The following is a 21,931-nucleotide window of genomic DNA, read 5'->3' as shown; positions in this document are numbered from 1 at the left end:
CCGAAAACAGTAGCAACAGCAAATCCTAGATCAGTCCCAAAATGACAGTTACTCTTTTCCTTCTCCTTGTACCTCTTGGCCCTTTTATTTTAGGACTTCAAAACTCAGGTCAGAATTCTGTTGTCAGTAGCTTTTGAACTTTTTTGATACAGCATAGAGCCCTCAAAGGAACCTAATTATACAAATGTTTATGCATTTAAATGTATAGAGTACATAGTTGAAACATAGTTATTTAACTAAAAGGAATGTATGCCAATATTTTTTCTTTTGTTTCATTTTTTTGGTGCTGCTTGTGACACACTGAATTGATTTTACAACTAAATGTAGCCCCCATTTATAGAACTCCTACTAAAGAAAAATACAAACCTCCAGTCAACATAAAATTAAACTTTCAGAAAAGTATTTATTTGTAAAGTGAGGAATGTCTGTTTATGGATCTATACATTTCTTTTGTAATCATACTAAATCTTCATTGATTTTGACTGATTTGATAGGAACGATTGGGCATATGTAGTACTTTTATTGGGGGGGAGGGGCAGAGGGAAAAGGGGAGAGAGAATTTGAAGCAGGCTCTATGCCCAGCACAGAGTCCAATGTAGGGCTTTGATTTCACAACCCTGAGATGATGACATGAGCAGAAATCAAGAGTCGGATGCTTAACTGACTGAGCCACCCACATGCCCATGACATAGGTAATACTTTTGAACAAATAAGGCTTATTGTCAGATTTAATATCTCTAGCAGCAAATTAGTCTAACAAAATCTTGTCAAAGTTTGTAAGAGTTCTACTAAATAAAAAAGTATTTTGCCTTTCATCTTCTTTATCACCTTAATGTTCATAAACTATGAAGAAAAGATTTCTAAGTAAAGATAAACTTCAGTCCAGACTTGCTGGATTATCATTAATTCAAAATTTATGTGAATATTAATCGAAGCATGTCAACTCAGGTTTGATTTTTTAAAATTTGATTTCTAATATGGATAAGCATAACCACGTTATTTGAAAGGAATATAAATATTTCTATTACTAGGGTAGCTACAATTTAAAATTCTTAACAGGTAGCAAGTCCTGAGCTGGAAGTTATGTACATTCTATCGTTTAATCTTTGCCATATGGGGTAGATACTTACCCATTTTAGAGCTAAAGAAACTGGGGATTAGGAAGGATAACTAACTTGTCCGATAATTGTCAGTAGCATTTCAACCCAGGTCTATCTGTTCCACAGCGTGTTTTGAGACTTTATGCTAGCTAATGTCAGAGTAGCCATAGTACCTAAGTGTCAGAGCTGTTAGACTTGGGGAGAAGAATAAAGAAATCTTAATTTAAGGTATGGTAAAATAGTTTGAGACATCTATGGTTGGACTAAAACTTAGGCAGAGAAGAGAATTTTAACTCATTTCTCCCTGCTAGTTGACTTCTAAATTATTTGGTTTGATTCTTTCCCTTTTTTACAAACTAATGTGATTTCATAGTTATTTACTATATTTCCTTGCTTATAAGACTACTGGCTCATTTAATAACTTTTTAGAAGTGTAAATATTGCCTTAAAGGTATGTAAATCTTTTATTAGCTCTTGGCCTAACATGTATTTATCCATATAATCGATAACTAAGTTTTCTTCAGTATCACAAAGTTTGATTCTAAGCTTTCCTCTCATTCACAGATCAAAGAATGTCTTGAATTATGTCTGGCCATCAACAATTTTCTGTAGTATCCCAGCAACAAATTAGTTTTTGGGATGCCTGGTTGGCTCAGTGGGTTAAGCCTCTGCCTTTGGCTCAGGTCATGATCTCAGGGTCTTGGGATCAAGCCCTGCATTGGGCTCTCTGCTCAGCCGGGAGCCTGCTTCCCCCTCTGTCTCTGCCTGCCTCTCTGTCTACTTGTGTTCTCTCTCTCGCCATCAAATAAATAAATAAAATCTTAGGGGTGCCTGGGTGGCTCAGCAGGTTAAAGTCTCTGTCTTCAGCTTGGGTCATGGTCCCAGGGTCCCGGGATCAAGCCCCACATCGGGCTCTCTGCTCGGCAGGGAGCCTGCTTCCTCCTCTCTCTCTGCCTGCCTCTCTGCCAACTTGTGATCTCTGTCAAATAAATAAAATCTTAAAAAAATAATAAATAAAATAAAATAAAATCTTAAAAAAACAAAACTAGTTTTTGTAACCCAGGCTTGTGGTTGGGTTTTTTTTTTTTTTTTGAGTTTGTTTTTTACTTAACACCTTTGTGATAGCCTATATGAACTGTGAAAATTATCCATCTTAGAATAAAGGAAATATAGTACTATATATAAAGTTAATTTGGGGGTCCCTGGCCTCATTTTTCTGATCTTTTCATGCAGCATGAGCTATGTTTTATAGCTTTTGTGCTAAACCTGAGAGAAATCTAATTTATCTATGATAATGAGAAATACACATTTCTGTGTTTTAGAAAAATAACAAATACCAATATTTTGGTTAAACTAGATTAAGAAATTAAAGTCCCATGGTCTGTTTTGTGCAGAGAGAGAATAATTTACAAGTGTTTTTCATAATTTTTATTACTATATTGCAGGTAGTTATAAAAGATATGGTCCAAGACAGTCTAGTTTGAATACTTCGGAGATGAAAAAAGAATTCTCCTTTATTTTATGGGAGTGCATAATGAAAGTGCTCTGATTTGGAATTATTAATGTTTGTTCTTCAGAAGACATTAAGAACGTGTATTAGTTTTGGCGTTCTTAGAAAGGAAGCTCTTTGGGAGTCTCGTTCTCCCTTTTGATTACCTGCAGTTTTCCCCTACCTCTTGAGTATGAACAGTTTATGGCAAGAGTGAGTTTCTAATAATATTGCCATCATCTTTCTTCCCTCCTTCCCCCATTCCTGTAGGTGTACCAACATTCGACCAGGAGAGACTGGAATGGATGTAACAAGCCGCTGCACCCTTGGAGACCCCAATAAACTGCCAGAAGGGGTTCCCCAACCCGCTCGCATGCCCTATATCTCAGACAAGCACCCTCGACAGACCTTGGAAGTGATTAACCTTCTGAGAAAGCACCGGGAGCTCTGCGATGTGGTGCTAGTTGTGGGCGCTAAGAAGATATATGCCCATCGAGTCATTTTGTCAGCCTGTAGTCCCTATTTCCGAGCTATGTTTACTGGAGAATTGGCAGAAAGCCGTCAGACAGAAGTAGTGATTCGAGACATAGATGAGAGGGCTATGGAACTCCTCATTGACTTTGCATATACCTCCCAGATAACCGTGGAAGAGGGCAATGTTCAGACCCTTCTGCCGGCTGCTTGCCTCCTTCAGCTGGCAGAAATACAGGAAGCTTGCTGTGAATTCTTAAAGAGACAATTAGATCCTTCTAATTGCCTGGGCATTCGGGCTTTTGCTGACACACATTCATGTCGTGAGTTGCTAAGGATAGCAGACAAGTTTACTCAACATAACTTTCAAGAGGTGAGTTGTACTTGGTGGTTTGAATGCAGTCATAATGTATTGGTCAGGAGAGCAATACGAGTTCATGTTCTGCTAACATGTATCTGTTTGGATATTTACTGCTGATTCTAACTCATAATACCAAAGATAAAAGTTGTTATAGATTCTAAGCCTGATTTTTATTTTAGAGACCAATTTTATGTTCTGTCAATAAAAGCTATAGTTTAGGGATTTGATTCTACCTAGCCATATTAATAAACTAGTTTATAAGTCAGAATACAGTTTATTAATTCGTTAGGAAATCGGTGCCCTGGTATCAGTCATTTGTATGAAACATTACCTTCCCGATTATGTGGATTTTTCGTCAGAATAAATAAATCAGTTACTTGGAGAACTAACAATCAGAAAAATTAAATTAGATGTAAATGAAAAGAATTTTTCATTAAATCTGTTATTTTTCATTCATTTATTTAATAAATACGTGAAAAGCCACTGTTTCAGACACTGTGCTTGGGGAAAAAGGCTAGACGTAGCACTGAACAAGATGCATAGAGTGTCCGTTCTCATGGAGGTTATAATCAGGCAGGGCGTATATCCACTGAATGCATAATTACATAAATAATTACAGTTAATAGGTGCTACAAAGAAGCCTGGATGATTTAACATATTACAGAGAGATTTAACTTTGGTTCTGTAACAGCTGATTGCAAAATTCTGAAACATGAAAAAGCATAACTAGGTTGAGAAACTGAAAGAAACCCAGTGAGAGCCAGAGAGCAAAAGAGAGGATGTTATAACATAATAATTTTACAGAAAGAACAGAGCCCCATCTTACTGGAGTTAATAGACCATGTTAAGAATTTGAAGTTTAGGGGTGCCTGGGTGGCTTAGTCATTAAGTGTCTGCCTTCGGCTCAGGTTGTGATCCCAAGGTCCTGTTGTCGAGCCCCGTGTCAGGCTCCCTGCTCAGTGAGACACCTGCTTCTCCCTCTCCCTCTCCCTCTCCCTCTCCCTCTCCCACTGCCCCTGCTTGTATTCCCTCTCTTCCTCTCTCTCTTTCTCTCTCTCTCTCTGTCAAATAAATAAATAATCTTTAAAAAAAGGAGAAAAAGAAGAATTTGAAATTTAATCTTAAGAGTAATAGAAAACCATTGAAGAGCTTTAAGCAAAGACATGGTCCCTTTGCACTCTTCTCCTCACCAGGATAACTTCCAGTGGATCAAAGATTTAAAAATACAAATAGAACCATGAAAATATTAGAAGATGACATGGAGCAATTCCTTTTTTGGGTTTTTTTTTTTTTTTTTTGAGCAATTCCTTTTTAATCTTGAACTGAGAAAGGCCTTTCTAATTAACACAGAAGGCATAGAAGAAAACATAGATAGATTTGACTACATAAAAATAAAATTTTGGGCGCCTGAGTGGCTCAGGTTATGATCTTAGGGTCCTGGAATTGAGCCCTACCTCTCAGCTCAGAAGGGAGTCTGCTTCCCCCTCTCTCTCTGCCTGCCTCTCTGCCTACTTATGACCTCTGTCTGTCAAGTAAATAAAATCTTTAAAAAAAAATTTTTGCATGACAAAACAAAAAAACAGTAACAAGATTAAAGTCAAAGACAAAGTGAGAGAGTGGGTAGTGCCTGGATGGCTCAGTTAATAGAGCATACAGCTCTTGATCGCAGGGTTGTGAGTTCGAGCCCCACGTTGGGTATACAGATTACTTCAAAATAAAATCTTTAAAAAAAAAAAAGACGAAATGGAGCAAAATATTTGCTGCTATCACAGACAATAATCTCTTTAATACAGCAAGAAATCTTATTGGTCAATAACCTAGCCAGTGATGTAACCAAAAAATGGGCAGTAAACACATTCAGATTGCCCTTAAACATACAAAAGTCTGCTACAGGTTGTTTATAATAGCTGAAACACAAATTAAAACTATACCAAAGTACTATTTTTCACTTCTCAGATTACAAAATTATAATGTATCAGATTACAAATAACTAGAAGTTTGATTCCGCATCCTGTTGACAAAGGCATGGAGACAAGGTAATGAAGCTACATTGCTAGTGTGAATATAAATCGAAACAGCCTCCTTGAAAGGAAATTTGCACACTTTTTTCACACTCTTTGACTCAGCAGTCCTATTTCCGGGAATTTGTGCTACAAATATACTGGAGAAAGGAGCAGTTTGAGGAGATGAGATCATGGGTTTTGTTTTAGATATATTTAATTTCCTATATTTATATTTCATACACACACACACACACACACACACATATATATATATATACACACATATTTATTTATTTATTAAAGATTTTATTTATTTGTCAGAGAGAGCTCACACAAGCAGGCAGAGGCGGAGAGAGAAGAAGGCTCCCTGCCAAGCAGGGAGCCCAATGTGGGACTTGATCCCAGAATCCTGGGATCATGACCTGAGCCGAAGGCAGCAGCTTAACCAACTGAGCCACCCAGGCGTCCTTATTTATTTATTTATTTATTTGTTTACTAGATATATTTAATTTTGTAAATAGAGATACTGAGCCAGACCACTGTTTATGAGTCTTTTATCTTAGAAGTTAGACTGAGATTAAAATTCATCAACTCATAATGAAACTATGATGACATAATCCTTTTAAGGCAGGTTTCAACCCAGAAACCATAAAGGATTGGTATATTTGATTACATAACAATTTAAAACTTTTTGGTAACAAAAAGTCACTTTAAACAAGGTGAAAAAATCAATACCACTGAGGTCACTAAGAAGGAAGAGAGAAGAGAAGAGCCTTAACATTTTTCCAGCATTGAAGGATGGTTAGTGAAAGAGCAACTGGTTGAGGAAATGGAATAACGAGAGAAGAGGAAAACCAGGAGTGTGAGATCATGAAATGGCAACAAAAGGGGTTTTTTATTTTTAAAGAATGAGGACATTACATATATATAAATTAAATAATGCATAAGCCAATAAGTTTCCAGGAATTTAGATTAGGGCCATTGGCCTTAAGAAATATTAAAACATCACAAACATTTTGGTACTAGAGAAGGTATTGATCAGTTGAGCTATAAAGAGTCCAGAAGTTGACATTTCAAGTCCGTGGAGGAAAGTGGAATTGTTTAATAAATGTCATTAGGAAAATGGTGATTTGAGGGAAAAAATAAAAATGGAATTCCCAATGGATGAATAATTTAAACCTAAAAAATGAAATTCTAAAAGTTAGTTATTAGTTGGCTGGTAGTAAAAATGACTTTTCCAAGCAGGATACAACCAAGAAGCCATACAGAAAGATTGATAAATTTGAATTGTCTAAAATTAAGAATTTTTGTTCTTTATAACAACAATAACAATAAGAGCACCATAAACTAAATAAAAAAGTCAATGTCAAACTCATACATGGAGCATACATGAGGGAAAAAAAATAGTAATTTCCATAAAACCCATACAAATTCAGTAAGAAAAACCATGGAAAAACAATAGAAAAATAGGTAAAGGGGTGAATAAGTAATGTGTAAAAAGAGATATTCAAATATAAGTAAACAGGGGTACCTGGGTGGCTCAAATGTAAATAAACATTTGAAAGTTTAGTCACTCTTACATGTAATTAAAGAAACATACATCAAAACAAGATACCTGGGGCCCCTGGGTCGCTCAGTCTGTTAAGTGTCTGCGTTTGGCTCAGGTCATGGTCCCCGGGTACTGGGATGGAGCCCCTCATTGGGCTCCTTGCTCAGCAAGAAGCCTACTTCCTTTCTTTCTGCCTGCTGCTCCCCTGCTTGTGCTCTCTCTCTCTGTCAAGTAAAAAAAAAAAAAAAAAAAAGAACAAGATGCCATTGTTAACCCATCAGGTTGGAAAAACTTTAATTTTATTTGAAAGAAAATAGAAATTTATAAGAAATTATAAGAAAAAGAAAAAAAAACTTTCATATATCCCTTACCAAGAATCCCAGTTGTTAATATTTTGCCACATTCATTACTGTTCTCTCGTTATGTCAAATATTTTTCTTTGAACAATTTGACAGTAGATTGCATACATCCTATTCCTGTACTCTTGAACATTTCAGTATGTATTTTCTAAGACCAAGGACATTTTTTTTACATAGAATTCTCTTACAACAGTTCATTTATCAAATTCAGGAAATTTGACATTGATTAAAAGCAATATTTAATGCATAGTTCCCATTCCAGTTTCACCAACTGACTCAGTATTGTTCTTTATAACACTTATTTTCCAGTCCAGATTCTAGAGCAGATGATTGCACCACCTTTAGTTGTCATGGTTTTTGAGTTATAGATAATCTGTAGTAATTCCCTCCACATTTAAGAGCATAAGCAACTTGTCTGATGTTCCCTTATGGGCAGATTCAATATACATTTTGACGGAAGTACTCAAAAGTGATATTTTGTCCTTCTCAGTGCATCACAGAAGTACCTGGTATCTATTTGTCCCATTACTAATTATGTTAACTTTGATCACTTGGTTAAGTGGAGTCCTAAAGTTTCCTATTAAGTTATTATTTATCCTTTTTAACTAGTAAGAACTGTTACAGAGAGATGCTTCAAATCCATGTCAATGTCCTAATACTTATCAAACTTCTCCTCACTTTCACTTCCATCCATTGATAATTTCTGCCAAATTAGTTATTACTATGATGGCTGTACAATGGTGATTTTAAAAAATTCCCACTTTTCTGTAAACATTCTTCTATAAGGAAGAATTTTCCTTGTTCTGAGTGATTAACATTCTGGACTCAGGCTTTTATTCTAGTTGATGGGTGATAGTCCTTCATTACCATTTATTATTTTGGTGCTTTATACTCTGATTTATCCTTCCTATGCTTACTTTCGCAAAATTAAGCAGAGATATGCATGTTTTTTATTATTTCCATTTCTGTCCTACACAAAAGGTAGCATTGTGTACATTCTCTCTTGCACTTTGCCTTCTATTTAATTTATTCTGAAATTCATTCCGTATCAGTTCATAGAGATCTTCCTTGTTCTTTCTTCACAGCTGTTCTCCTTGTGTGTACCACAGTTTGTTCAGTCAGTTTCCCATGTTTGAGCATTTAGATGGTGTTCAGTGTTTTGCCGTTATAAATAAGGCTGCAGTGAATAGCCTTGTATGTGAATATTTCAGTGTTGTTGGAGGTTTCTTTTCAGGATAAATTCCTAGAAATGGGACTGCAGGGCCAAAGGTTAACTGCATATGTAATTTTGTTAAATATCACCAAATTTTCCTCTACGGGGATGGAACCATTCTGACCATAATACATGAGGGTGACTATTTCCTCATAGCCTCGCTAATAGAATATATTGTCAACCTTTTGAGTTTTTGCTAGTCTATAGATGAGAGGTGGAATCTTGGTGTGGTTTTAATTTGCATTTCTCTTAATATAAGTAAAGTTGGATATCTTTCATATGGGGCCTTTTTAATATAATTTTTGTTGTTTATTATTATCTTTTGCCCATTTTCCTATTCAATATATTTTTTTCTCCTCAATGTTTTAAAGTTCTCTCTATATATTAACAGTGATAACCTTTTATCTGTGCTATATGTTACAAACTCTTTTTCCCACTTTGCATTTGCCTTTTAACTCTGCTTGTGGTATTTTGGTTGTGAAAAAGTTTTTTTTTTTTTTTATATATTGTCAAATGTATAAATCTTTTACTTTATTGTATCTGGGTTTTGAGGCAGAATTTGAAGCCTTGTCCTTTCCTCAGGGTACAAAGGAATTGACCCATATCTTTTCTAGTATTGAATATGGCCTTTCTGAGTTTATCTTGTATAGGATATGAAATACTATGTTTTTGTAAATACCCAACTAGTCCCAGTATCATTTGTTTAAAAGTATCTTTTTGCCCCCAGTGATTTGAGATAACATTTTTATTATATATTGAATTTCTGTATGTGCTGGGCTCTAGATCTTCTAGTGTAGATCAGACAGCACTACCACACTGTTTTCTACAATGTTTCAATTATTGAGGCTTTGTTGTATATATTAATACATAGGAGGGTTATTAATACCCCTCCCATATATATAACTCTCTTTCTCAGTGTTTATTTTTCCAAATGAACTTAATATCGCCATATCTAGCTCTAAGAAAAAACCTTGATATATTTATTGGGATCATATTAAATGAGAGATGTCCTTCCGTTTCTTCAGTTCTTTTTTTTTTTTTAATCAGAAATATTTTATACTTTTCTTCCTTGAAATTTTGTGCATTTCATCTTGTTATTCCTAAGCATATATTTTTTTAATTTTTTATTTTTTATAAACATATATTTTTATCCCCAGGGGTACAGGTCTGTGAATCACCAGGTTTACACACTTCACAGCACTCACCAAAGCACATACCCTCCCCAATGTCCATAATCCCACCCCCTCCTAAGCGTATTTTTTTGTTCCTTTTGTAACTTTTCCCCTTAATGAAGCTTTTAACCAATTGCCATTAATGTATATGAAAGCTTACCTTACTGAATTTTTATTCTTTGAGTTACTTTTTCCATTGATTCTTTTTTTTTTAAGATTTTATTTATTCTTTTGACAGACAGACAGAGATCAAAAGTAGGCAGAGAGGCAGGCAGAGAGAGAGAGGGAGAAGGAGGCTCCCTGCTGAGTAGAGAGCCTGATGCGGCTCCATCCTAGGGGCACAGGGCGATCATGACCTGAGCCCAAGGCAGAGGCTTAATCTACTAAGACGCCCAGGTGCCCCTTGCCATTGATTCTTTTTTTTTTTTTCCAGCCTAACAGTATTCATTATTTTTGCACCACACCCAGTGCTCCATGCAATTTGTGCCCTCTCTAACCCCACCAGCTGGTTCCCCCAACCTCCCACCCCCCCCGCCACTTCAAACCCCTCAGATTGTTTTTCAGAGTCCATAGTCTCTCATGGTTCACCCCCCCTTCCAATTTCCCCCAACTCCCTTCTCCTCTCTAACTCCCCATGTCCTCCATGCTATTTGTTATGCTCCACAAATAAGTGAAACCATATGATAATTGACTCTCTCTGCTTGACTTATTTCACTCAGCAAAATCTCTTCCAGTCCCGTCCATGTTGCTACAAAAGTTGGGTATTCATCCTTTCTGATGGAGGCATAATACTCCATAGTATATATGGACCACATCTTCCTTATCCATTCGTCCGTTGAAGGGCATCTTGGTTCTTTCCACAGTTTGGCAACTGTGGCCATTGCTGCTATAAACATTGGGGTACAGATGGCCCTTCTTGTCCCTACATCTGTATCTTTGGGGTAAATACCCAGTAGTGCAATGGCAGGGTCATAGGGAAGTTCTATTTTTAATTTCTTGAGGAATCTCCACACTGTTCTCCAAAGAGGCTGCACCAACTTGCATTCCCACCAACAGTGTAAGAGGGTTCCCCTTTCTCCACATCCCCTCCAACACATGTTGTTTCCTGTCTTGCTAATTTTGGCCATTCTAACTGTAAGGTGATACCTTAATGTGGTTTTCATTTGAATCTCCCTAAGGGCTAGTGATGATGAACATTTTTTCATGTGTCTGATAGCCATTTGTATGTCTTCATTGGAGAAGTGTCTGTTCATGTCTTCTGCCCATTTTTTGATATGATTATCTGTTTTGTGTGTGTTGAGTTTGAGGAGTTCTTTATAGATCCTGTATATCAACCTTTTGTCTGTACTGTCATTTGCAAATATCTTCTCCCATTCCGTGGTTTGCCTCTTTGTTTTCTTGACTGTTTCCTTTGCTGTGCAGAAGCTTTTGATTTTGATGAAGTCCCAAAAGTTTATTTTCGCTTTTGTTTCCTTTGCCTTTGGAGACATATCTTGTAAGAAGTTGCTGTGGCTGATATTGAAGAGATTACTGCCTATGTTCTTCTCTAGGATTCTGATGGATTCGTGTCTCACATTGAGGTCTTTTATCCATTTTGAGTTTATCTTTGTGTACGGTGTAAGAGAATGGTCGAGTTTCATTCTTCTACATATAGCTGCCCAGTTTTCCCAGCATCATTTATTGAAGAGACTGTCTTTTTTCCACTGTATATTTTTTCCTGTTTTGTCTTAGATTATTTGACCATAGAGTTGAGGGTCCATATCTGGGCTCTCTACTCTGTTCCACTGGTCTGTGTGTCTGTTTTTATGCCAGTACCATGCTGTCTTGGTGATCACAGCTTTGTAGTAAAGCTTGAAATCAGGTAGCGTGATGCCCCCCGTTTTATTTTTGTTTTTCAACATTTCCTTAGTGATTCGGGGTCTCTTCTGATTCCATACAAATTTTAGGATTATTTGCTCCAGCTCTTTGAAGGATACCGGTGGAATTTTGATGGGAATGGCATTAAAAGTATAGATTGCTCTCGGCAGTAAGGACATTTTAACAATGTTTATTCTTACGATCCAAGAGCATGAAATGGTCTTCTATCTGTTTGTGTCTTCTTCAATTTCCTTCGTGAGTGTTCTGTAGTTCCTCGAGTACAGATCCATTGATTCTTTAGAGTTTTCTGAACATCCTGTCGTATCATCTGGATAGCAATAGTTTTATTTCCTTGCCAATTGTTAATACCTTTAATTGTTTTTTTTTCTCTAGTTGCTAGGGTTAATACTTCTAGTAAAATGTTAAATAGTAATGGAAATATTAGACATACTTTATTTCTGGCATTATTAGGAATGATTTTGGTGTTTTCCCATTAAGTAATATGCTCTTTTTAAGACTGAAGTATGAATATCTTATCATATTAAGGAAGTATCCATGTATAACAATTCCTGTTTTCTTGGATACTTTTTATTAGGAATGGTATTGAATTTTGTCAAGGGTTTTCTCAGTATTTATGGAGGTAATGATATGAATTTTCTCCTTAAACCCATTATTATGAATTACTATATGAGGTCCTAAAATTAAAGCCTCTTTGCATTCTAAATATACACATTTTGGTTATGGTGTACTGTTAATGTGATGTTGGAATCTATTCACTAATATTTTATATAGTGTTTTTATATTGATATTCAGAAGTGATGCTTGTCTTTAATTTTCTTGTGCTATCTTTATCAGGTTAGATGTAAATGTTATACTTCATGAACATGAGTTAGAAGTTTTCTTGCATGTTTTGTGCTTTGAAACAATTTATACAACATTGAGACTATGTCCTTTCTGAAAGCTTGGTAGAATTCCTTTGTGAAACTGCCTAGGCTTGGTGCTTTTATGTGAAATAGTTTATTGATAATTTCCTCTGTTCTATGAAATTTCCCCTTTCTACTAGGATCAATTTTGGTAGACTGTATTTCCCTAGAAAATTATCAATTTTATGTACATTTTCGAGTTTATTTGTATAGAGGTGTACAAAGTAATTTCAATTGTTAAATTTCTGCATCAGTGGTTACTTGCCCCTTAACTTTTTTTTTTTTTTTTTTTTTTAGAGAATGATTGTGAGTGGAGGGCAGAGGAGGGGTGCATAGGCCAGGCAAAGGGAGAAGGAGAGAAAGAATCTTAAGCAGGCTCTATGACTGGTACAGAGCTTGACTCCATGTTCAATCTCATGACCCTGAGATCATGATCTGAGCTGAAACCAGATGCTCAATAAACTGAGCCCACCAAGGCGTCTCTTACTGCTTGATATTTTACATTTTGCATATATGTGCTTTCAATGTTTCTTTTCCTTGAAAAAGGTAGCTAGTGGTATGTCTGTTTTATTCATATTTTTCCAAAGAATCAGTATTTCAACTTACTAATTAGATCTACAATTGTTTTCCCTATTTCATTACATTCTGGTTTTACCTTTATTAGTTCCTTCCTTGTGTTTTCTTTTGACTTGCTGTGTTCTTTTTCTAGCTGTTTGAGTTCAGAATTTGATTTGTTTTCATCCTTTTACATTAACTACTATAAGTGTTTAAAGCCATAGTTTTCCTTTGATCACTGTTTTAAATATATTTAATAGATTCTTATTTTTATCGCTCAGTTGTTTTACAGTAACTTTGTTTATATTTCTCTCTACGAGGAACTATTAATAGCAAAATTTTAAATATTTAGGTGGAAAGAGTTTTTTTAAATTTCATTTTTAATTTCTAGTTTTAGTGCACTGCAGTGTTTGTAGTGTTTCTACTTAATGAAATTTACTGACTTTTTTAGTCACATAATATATGATCAGTTTTTCTGACTATTCCATATGTGCATGGAAAGGAAGTATATTTTCTTGTCTCTATTCTTTTTTTTTTTTAAAGATTTATTTATTTATTTATTTGACAGAGAGAGATTACAAGTAGGCAGAGAGGCAGGCAGAGAGAGAGAGAGGAGGAAACAGGCTCCCTGCTGAGCAGAGAGCCCGATGCGGGCCTCGATTCCAGGACCCTGAGATCATGACCTGAGCCGAAGGCAGCGGCTTAACCCACTGAGCCACCCAGGCGCCCCTCTTGTCTCTATTCTCATAGTATTTGATATATGCATAAAGTATATCTTATTGATAGCTCTTTTATATTATTTTGTCCATAGACCTATGTATTAAAGTCTTTTATTATTATTATTTATTATATTTATTAATTATTATTATTTATTAAATTCTTTTATTATTAGTGTGTTTCTGTTTCTCCTTACCTCATCTGTAGTTTATATAGGTGGTCACTATGTTGCTTAATGCATATATAATCATAATTCTGTATCTTAATTACAGATTGTGACTTTTAGCTTTATAGAGTATCCTCCTTTGTCAGAATTACTTCATTTATTGTCTTAATTCTACTTTGATATCTGGCTTTTAATTCTTGTTTTCTTTTGTTTCCACCTGCCTGATGTATCTGCCCATTTGCCCTTTACTTGTAGCCTTTTTGCATCATGTTTCAGGTATTTTTCTTGAATTTTCATAGAATTAAGTTTTACTTTGTGAGCCAGTTTGAAAATCCTTTTCTTTTTTTTTTTTTTTAAAGATTTTATTTATTTATTTGACAGAGAGAAATTACAAGTACACTGAGAGGCAGGCAGAGAGAGAGAGAAGGAAGCAGGCTCCCTGCTGAGCAGAGAGCCCGATGCGGGACTCGATCCCAGGACCCTGAGATCATGACTTGAGCCGAAGGCAGCGGCTTAACCCACTGAGCCACCCAGGCACCCCTGAAAATCCTTTTCTTTTCTTTTCTCTTTAAAGATTTATTTATTATTTATTTATTTATTTGACAAGCAGAGATCACAAGTAGACAGAGAGGCAGCAGAAAGAGAGGGGAAGCAGGCTCCCTTCTGAGCAGAGAACCTGATGCGGGGCTGCATCCCAGGACCCTGAGATCATGATCTGAGCCAAAGGCAGAGGCTTTAACCCACTGAGCCTCTGAAAATCTTTTTTTTTAAATAGGCAGTTAAAACCCATTTCTATCTATTTCTATTACTGATATGTTTGCACTCAACTCTATCATATTAATTTTTTATAAAAGGTATCTAATTTAGTTATATTTACTGTATTTCTTTTTCTATATGAAAAATATGCTCTTCATTTTTATTTTATTTGCTTTGGTATATAGAAACATTTGTGCTTTTGTTCTAGTGATTACTTTTGTAAAGCAGAAAAAGAAGAGCAAATTAAACCCAAAGTAAGTAGAAGGAAGAAGAGAATAAAGTTTAGAGCAAAAAACCAATGGTTCTTTGAAAAAAACTGATGAACCTCTAGTTACATTGATCAAGAATAAAAGGAGAGAAGACAAAATTTACCAATATCAGAAATAAGAGGATATCACTACAAATCCCTCAGATTAAAAAGCATAATAAGGGAGTATTAACAACCTTTTGCCAGTAAATTCAACAACTAATAGGAAATGGACAACTTCTTTGAAAAACACAGATTACAGAAACGGACTCAAGAAGAAACAAAACCAGAACAATCCTATATCTATGAACGAAATTGAAACAGTAATTTAAAAACCTTCCCACAAAGAAAATACCCATCCCGGATGGTGAATTTTATCAAACACTTAAAGAAGACATAATATTAATTTTATATAAAGTCTTTCAGAAAAAGAAGGAGGAGGCTGCCAAATAAAGACAAAATCACCCTGATGTCAAAACCATAGACACTAAAAGAAAATTACAAATAGAGCTCTCTCATTAATTCAGATATGGAAAAATTTTAATAAAATATTAATAAATTGATTCCACTTAAATATAAAAAGTGGAATACACCATGACTAAATGGAATTCATACCACTAAAGTTAATAGAGTTAGTTTCTCATTTAAAGTAATCTAACTACTTCATACACTTTTAAAAAATAGATTTGACTCTTAATTTCATCTCACTATTTTCACATGTCAAAATCCACTCTCTAAAACTAAAGATTTGCCAGCACTGAGAATTTCCAAAATAATTTGCCAGAGTCACTGGACCCCATATTAAGAATTGCCGGCTTTTAGGATGATGGTAATATTTTGTATCTTGATTGAGATCATGGTTACATGAATACACTGTTCAAAACTGATTGATCTGTACACTTAAAATAAATAAGGTTGATTTTTAAAAATTTCCTGCCTTAACCATAGCTTGTGTTTTGGATCTAAAGTAGTAGCAAATGTCTGAAGAATATCCTTAATAGTACAGAAAGTTTTAGAATCCCTTCCAGTTCTAACTGGGCCTCTCAAGTAAACCTGATATATACCATAATGAAATCCCCTTGTTCATGGACTAAAATGCACTAGTTTGTTCACTCGTTCTGTGCAGATAGAAAAATTGTCACCATTTGGGGCTTAACACGTGACTCATTTAAGTTATTCTCTAACTTAAAACTATATTTAATTTTCTTCTATTTCATTAGACCTAGCTTAATTCATACAATGTTATTTTTGTCCATAAACATGAATTTAAAAATTGTCTTTCAACATTAAGTTCATTATTCACTTCTAGATGACTTTGCTTATTCACTCTTGTTGCTTTGAGCTTTATTCATTCTTCAAATTGCATCTGTATTCATCTGAAGAAACTAAAAGTAAGCTCATTACCAAAATAGTGTGGGACTTAAAATTCAGATCTCCTATGAACTTTTACTTAAAACAGATACTTTAAAGAATTATTTTCTTGGGGCGCCTGGGTGGCTCTGTTGGTTAAATGGCGGCCTTTAGCTCACGTCATGATCTCAGGCTCCCTGCTTAGTAGGAAGTCTCTTCTCCCACTGTCCCTCCCTGCTACTTGTGCCTGTGCGTTCTCTCCCTTCTCTCTCTGTCAAAAAAAAAAATCTTAAAAAAAAAAAGCAATTATTTTCTTAAATTGGTTGTTTGGTCAAGGATAGACTTCAGTGCTAGATTTGCTTTAATCGTGAGCATTAGTATCTTTTTCCTCTTGGTGGAAAAAGGAGAAGTGACAATTTAACCAGACTTTGTTTATCAAAAGTATTATTTTTACTCTTTGCTAAGTGCCAAACAAATATTTTCTCACACAGATTTTCATGTTTTCTTGCCATTTAGTGTTTCCAGTAGGTGACTAGTGAATATAATACTGATTTATTCATAAACTTTAAATTTGGTGATCATTGGTTTATAAGTTGGGAAAAAGGATTTATACTTCAAACAAGATCCAAAAGAATGCTAAGGTGCTTCACAGAGATATATGATACCACCTTTGTGTTTAAGAAATCAGAGTGAAAATATTCATAAGGGGAAAGTAAGATACAGCCATGGCTACAGTCTTCATGCTGTGAAGGCCAGCACACCTAATTTGGGGCCAGGCCCCGAATTTTGCTCTTGGTTTTATAACCCATCATGGGGTTATCAGATAAAAAACAGGGTGCCCAGTTTATGGGGCGCCTGGGTGGCTCAGTGGGTTAAAGCCTCTGCCTTTGGCTCAGTCATGATCCCAGGGTCCTGGGATCGAGCCCCACATCAGGTTCTCTGCTCAGCGGGGAGCCTGCTTCCTCCTCTCTCTGCCTACTTGTGATCTCTGTAAATAAATAAAATCTTAAAAAAAAAACAACAACAGGGTGCCCAGTTTAAATATAAATTTCAGATGAACAACAAGTAATTTTTTAGTGTAAGAATGTCCTTTGTTTGATTTACTAATTCTGACAACCCTGCCACAGAGGGTACCATGTGGTCGTTCTAACTACTGAGTTACCTGCGTGAGCAACCTCAGCTAAAATATGGAGGTAGCCTATTTAATTTTCTGACCTCCAGAAGGTTTCTCACTCAGACGATTTGAAAATTTGTGCCTATAAAAATTGTAGAGTTCATTAGTATTTTCTACTTTAAGTACAGCTGACCTTATGGCTCTCATGGTTTTGGAATTTGCATTTTTTTTCTGCTGTACTTGGGAAAAAACATTCTTAATCAAATTTTCAAATTGCTATGGCTTATCTCCTATCCTGCTAAATATTCTGACTTTTTGATCCTAAAAATGCCCTCTTATAAGAGTACATCTTCTGGGGCGTCTGGGTGGTGGCTCAGTGGGTTAAGTCTCTGCCTTCGGCCCAGGTCATGATCTCAGGGTCCTGGGATTGAGCCCTGAGTCGGGCTCTCTGCTCGCTTCCCCTCCTCTCTCCGCCTGCTGCTCTGCCTACTTGTGATCTCTCTCCCTCTATCAAATAAATAAATAAAATCTTTAAAAAGAAAAAAAAAGAGTACATCTTTGGCATTAGAGGTTACACAGTAGGAATTAGAGCTCACACAGTAGGAATTAGAGCTCTTAATGGTATCCTTCCTGCACTAATAAATAATAGACATGACAGATAGCACAGTTGTCTGAATGGGAGAACCGACCACATGGAGTGTAGCAGTCCTGTTTCCCTCCCTCCTCCACCTTGTGCCCTGCCCACTTCTACCCTACATACCAATGACAAGATTTACAAGATCTTGGGATTTGTGGCTGGACTGCACAACAAGGTCATATCCTTGTTGCCATTTAATCCTCATGGTTGCTCCTCAGAGTGGTTTGATACTCACAGGTTTTCATGGGTCTAATGCTCTCCTCAGTATATTCGTTCTTGCTTGCAGAATTGCTAATACCCACATCCTTTTTTTTTTTTTTTAAACTGGCGCCTTTGTGTTTCTGCCCCAGATATTGCTCCTTCAGCTACTAATCTTCCTCTGAAAGCTTCCTCTGATTTTTTTTGTATGCCTCATATTTCTGGAGTTATAATTTGGTGTAGTTTAGTTTATTTTGAATGTAAACTTATATTTTGATACTTCATTATAGAAAAACAGACTTCCTTTTTCTTAAATAGCTTGAATCACAAATTATTATTTTTCCTCAATTTTAATTATGTCCTTGGTATTCTCCTTTGTTCCCCCACCCCTTTTTTTTAATAAACTTTATTTTTAAAAAAGATTTTATTTATTTTAGAGTGAAAGAAAGTACACGGAGGGGAGGGGCAGAGGGAAAGGGAGAGAGAAACTTAGGCAGACTCTGTGCTGAGTATGGAACCCAACGCAGGTCTCAATCTCACGACCCTGAGATCACACCACCCACAAATCCCTAAACTTTATTTTTTTAGAGCAGTTTTAAGTTCATGGCAAAATGGAGCAGAAAGTTCAGAGTTCTTATGTACCCCAGTTACACACACACTGTTATCAATATTCTGTACCAGAGAGGTATGTGTGTTACAACTGATGAACCTGCATTCACATGTTATCACCCAAAGTCCATAATTTAGAGTTCACTGTTGCTGTTATACGTTCTATGGGTTTTGACAAATGCGTCCATTATTGTAGTAATATAAGGGGTAGTTTCATTGTCCTAAAAGTCCTCCATGCTCTGCCTATCTTTGTTCCCTTTTCAAATTTTTTTTCTTCTCTGGTACTCTTTTGAACGCAGCTCCATTATGAAATAGAGCTTTGTCCCGTAACCCTGAAGAACAATATCGAAACAGTACCTTAAATGTAGTCACAGGGTTTTTTCTTTATTCTTACCTAACTTTGAACAGGTGATGGAAAGTGAAGAGTTCATGTTGCTTCCAGCCAATCAGCTCATTGATATAATATCCAGTGATGAACTAAATGTTCGCAGTGAAGAACAGGTGTTCAACGCGGTGATGGCCTGGGTCAAATATAGTATTCAAGAAAGACGTCCTCAGTTACCCCAGGTATGATGGAAACGTTTCTCCACGTAACTATCTTTTTTGTAGTGGATGGAATAGTATATATTTGACTTGCAAAAAAGAAACAGTTGTCACTGTCCCTTATGTTAGACTGTGACAGAGATCATCTGTCTCCCAATAAATCATTAGATAGTGTTTAGAAACATTTTAAGTGTTTATCACTATGTACTTTTGCTCCTTGGCTTCCTCTCTATTTTGCCTCAGCTCTAGGTTAGGGCATAGGACAAGTCAGAACCCGAATGGTACTAAAGGAACAAGGGAAAGCAAGCATGGCAGTTACCCTGTTTCCCATCCCAATGTGGCTTGGAAATCACATGTTGAAGAGTACAGGGATGATATGGGCCATAAGTGGTCACTAGATGAAATGTTTAAAGTTTTTGTTATTATGACTATATTTTTAGCAATTTAATAGGATATTCTTCCAGATTGTTATAGTTCAGTTATATAAGGTAATTATAAAAGAGCTTATAACATATTGCTGAAAGCTCAAAATAGCATTCTAAATCGATATTAGTATGCTTTCAATTTTCTGGTTATTCTGATTACTGAAATGGTAAAATAAATTTAGGTTTAGTATTTGTGCCTTCCCTCCCTCTTTTTTATTTATTAATTAAATCAAATTAATTCAGTTAGATCCCCAAACAATTGAAAACACAGTATGGGAACATGGGTTATGTATTCTCTTAAATACCCTGCAAGTGGGAGCTCGCGCCTTTAACAGTATTTATTACCTCTTAGGTGCTGCAGCACGTTCGTCTGCCTTTGCTTAGTCCAAAGTTCCTGGTGGGCACCGTAGGCTCTGATCCCCTCATCAAAAGTGATGAAGAATGCAGGTATGAGTGGCTCTGGGTGGCAAAAATCAGCAATGAGTGTTCCTGTTTTCTCCTAATTTCCTTATTTGTGTTGCTTCCTAAATATTTGTATTTCTTAGTGCTGACACCAGGGCAGTATTTAACAGGTTTTTCTTCTGGGTTAGGGTCAAGAGGAGGAGATGAAAGAAGAGAGAACTGAGCTTCCAGGATTCCATTCCATTAGTTTTTATGTATGATGCTAATTGGTGTAGAAGTGGCAATAAAGAGTAGATTTCTAAGGTTTTAATGCAAGTTTGAATTTGAAGAGGCAATTCTCTGCTAATTTATGTTTTTCTTGAGATAAATAATGTTGTTGATTCTTGTCAGAAAGTGTCAGGAGCACTTTATCATTCTATCACATAGGCCTGCCTAGGGAATAGGACCAGCTTTGCTTTCTGCGGGTGTGGACAGAGTCAAAGGACTACTCCTCACACAGCTGTGGAAGGGGTTCCACTAGAGGTTGGTGGAGTAGTTTCATAATGTATTTTGACTGAAAAAAACTCTGAACACTTTTATAATACAAACAAGATAGCTTTTTTATTGGGCTATTTCTATAAAATAGACATGATGTAAAAGTTACTTTTCCCAATATGATAGGTTTTAAGATTTAGAATCCAGTCAGACCTTACGGTGTTTTTAACCATTCCCCGCCCCCGCCAGCATGTTCTATATATAAAAATGAAAGAGCAAGTCAATACTCAGAACTCCTTAAACTGTATTGACCTTTGAGTCTCCCTTAGTGACTGAAGAAACTTGCTCTAGTAAGAAATCCCTAGAACAGAGGTAGAACATGCAGAATCATTTGTCTTTCTTCTGTAATCTGAAGCCTGTCCCTTTAACAAGGTATGTCAGAGGGGATTTAGATATTTGTCTCTTCAATTTAAAAAGCAGACAGATGGCAATTAATTCCCTCAAATATTTACAATAGCAGAAGGAAAACCGCATGAATTATAGATTCAAAATCTGAAGAAACAATGCAAAGTGCCCCTCCCCCATAAAGCATAAATCAGATTGTACTGATTCTGATGCACAAAGTAAAGGTACTTCCAAAGTCACTTTTTTTTTTTTTAAAGATTTTATTTATTTATCTGACAGACAGAGATCACAAGTAGGCAGAGAGGCAGGCAGAGAGAGAGGGGAAGCAGGCTCCCTGCCGAGCAGAGAGCCCGATGTGGGGCTCGATCCCAGGACCCCGGGATCATGACCTGGGCCGAAGGCATAGGCTTTAACCCACTGAGCCACCCAGGCGCCCCCAAAGTCACTTTTAAAAGAAGCTCTTTCCTGAAATCGGAGTGGGAGACAAACCATGAGAGACTGTGGACTCTGAGAAACAAGCTGAGGGTGTTGGAGGGGAGGGGGTTGCGGGATAGGTGGGTCTGGTGGTGGGTATTATGGAGGGCACGTATTACATGGAGCACTGGGTGTGGTGCATGAACAATGAATGCTGGAACACTGAAAAGAAATAAAATGAAATGAAATGACATGAAATGGGGGGGAGTCTAAAAAAAAAGAAGCCCTTTCCTAATATCCTGACCTCATGACATTTATTAGTTGTGAGACCTTAAGCAAGTTACTTTAACCTCTTTCTCCTATAATATCTTCATCTGTAAAGTAGGATGGCAATAGTACTTACTCCATCAGGTTGCAGTGGG

The 21,931-nt window shown here is 36.3% G+C and overlaps 1 protein-coding gene across 1 annotated transcript in view; it reads left to right on the top strand.

Moving 5' to 3' along the window:
• The window catches only part of KLHL20 (kelch like family member 20), a 68,329-nt gene that overhangs the window by 15,985 nt on the left and 30,413 nt on the right, over positions 1 to 21,931 (top strand). The window contains exons 3-5 of the mRNA XM_082704425.1: positions 2,860 to 3,433; positions 19,255 to 19,413; positions 20,167 to 20,261. Coding sequence (XP_082560551.1) covers positions 2,860 to 3,433; positions 19,255 to 19,413; positions 20,167 to 20,261 — 828 coding nt within the window. The remainder of the gene's footprint in view (positions 1 to 2,859; positions 3,434 to 19,254; positions 19,414 to 20,166; positions 20,262 to 21,931) is intronic.

The sequence above is a fragment of the Mustela nivalis genome (assembly GCF_964662115.1).
Source record: "Mustela nivalis genome assembly, chromosome: 16".
Taxonomy (NCBI): domain Eukaryota; kingdom Metazoa; phylum Chordata; class Mammalia; order Carnivora; family Mustelidae; genus Mustela; species Mustela nivalis.
Note: the sequence above shows the minus strand (reverse complement) of the source record. Positions and strands in the feature narration are given on the sequence as shown.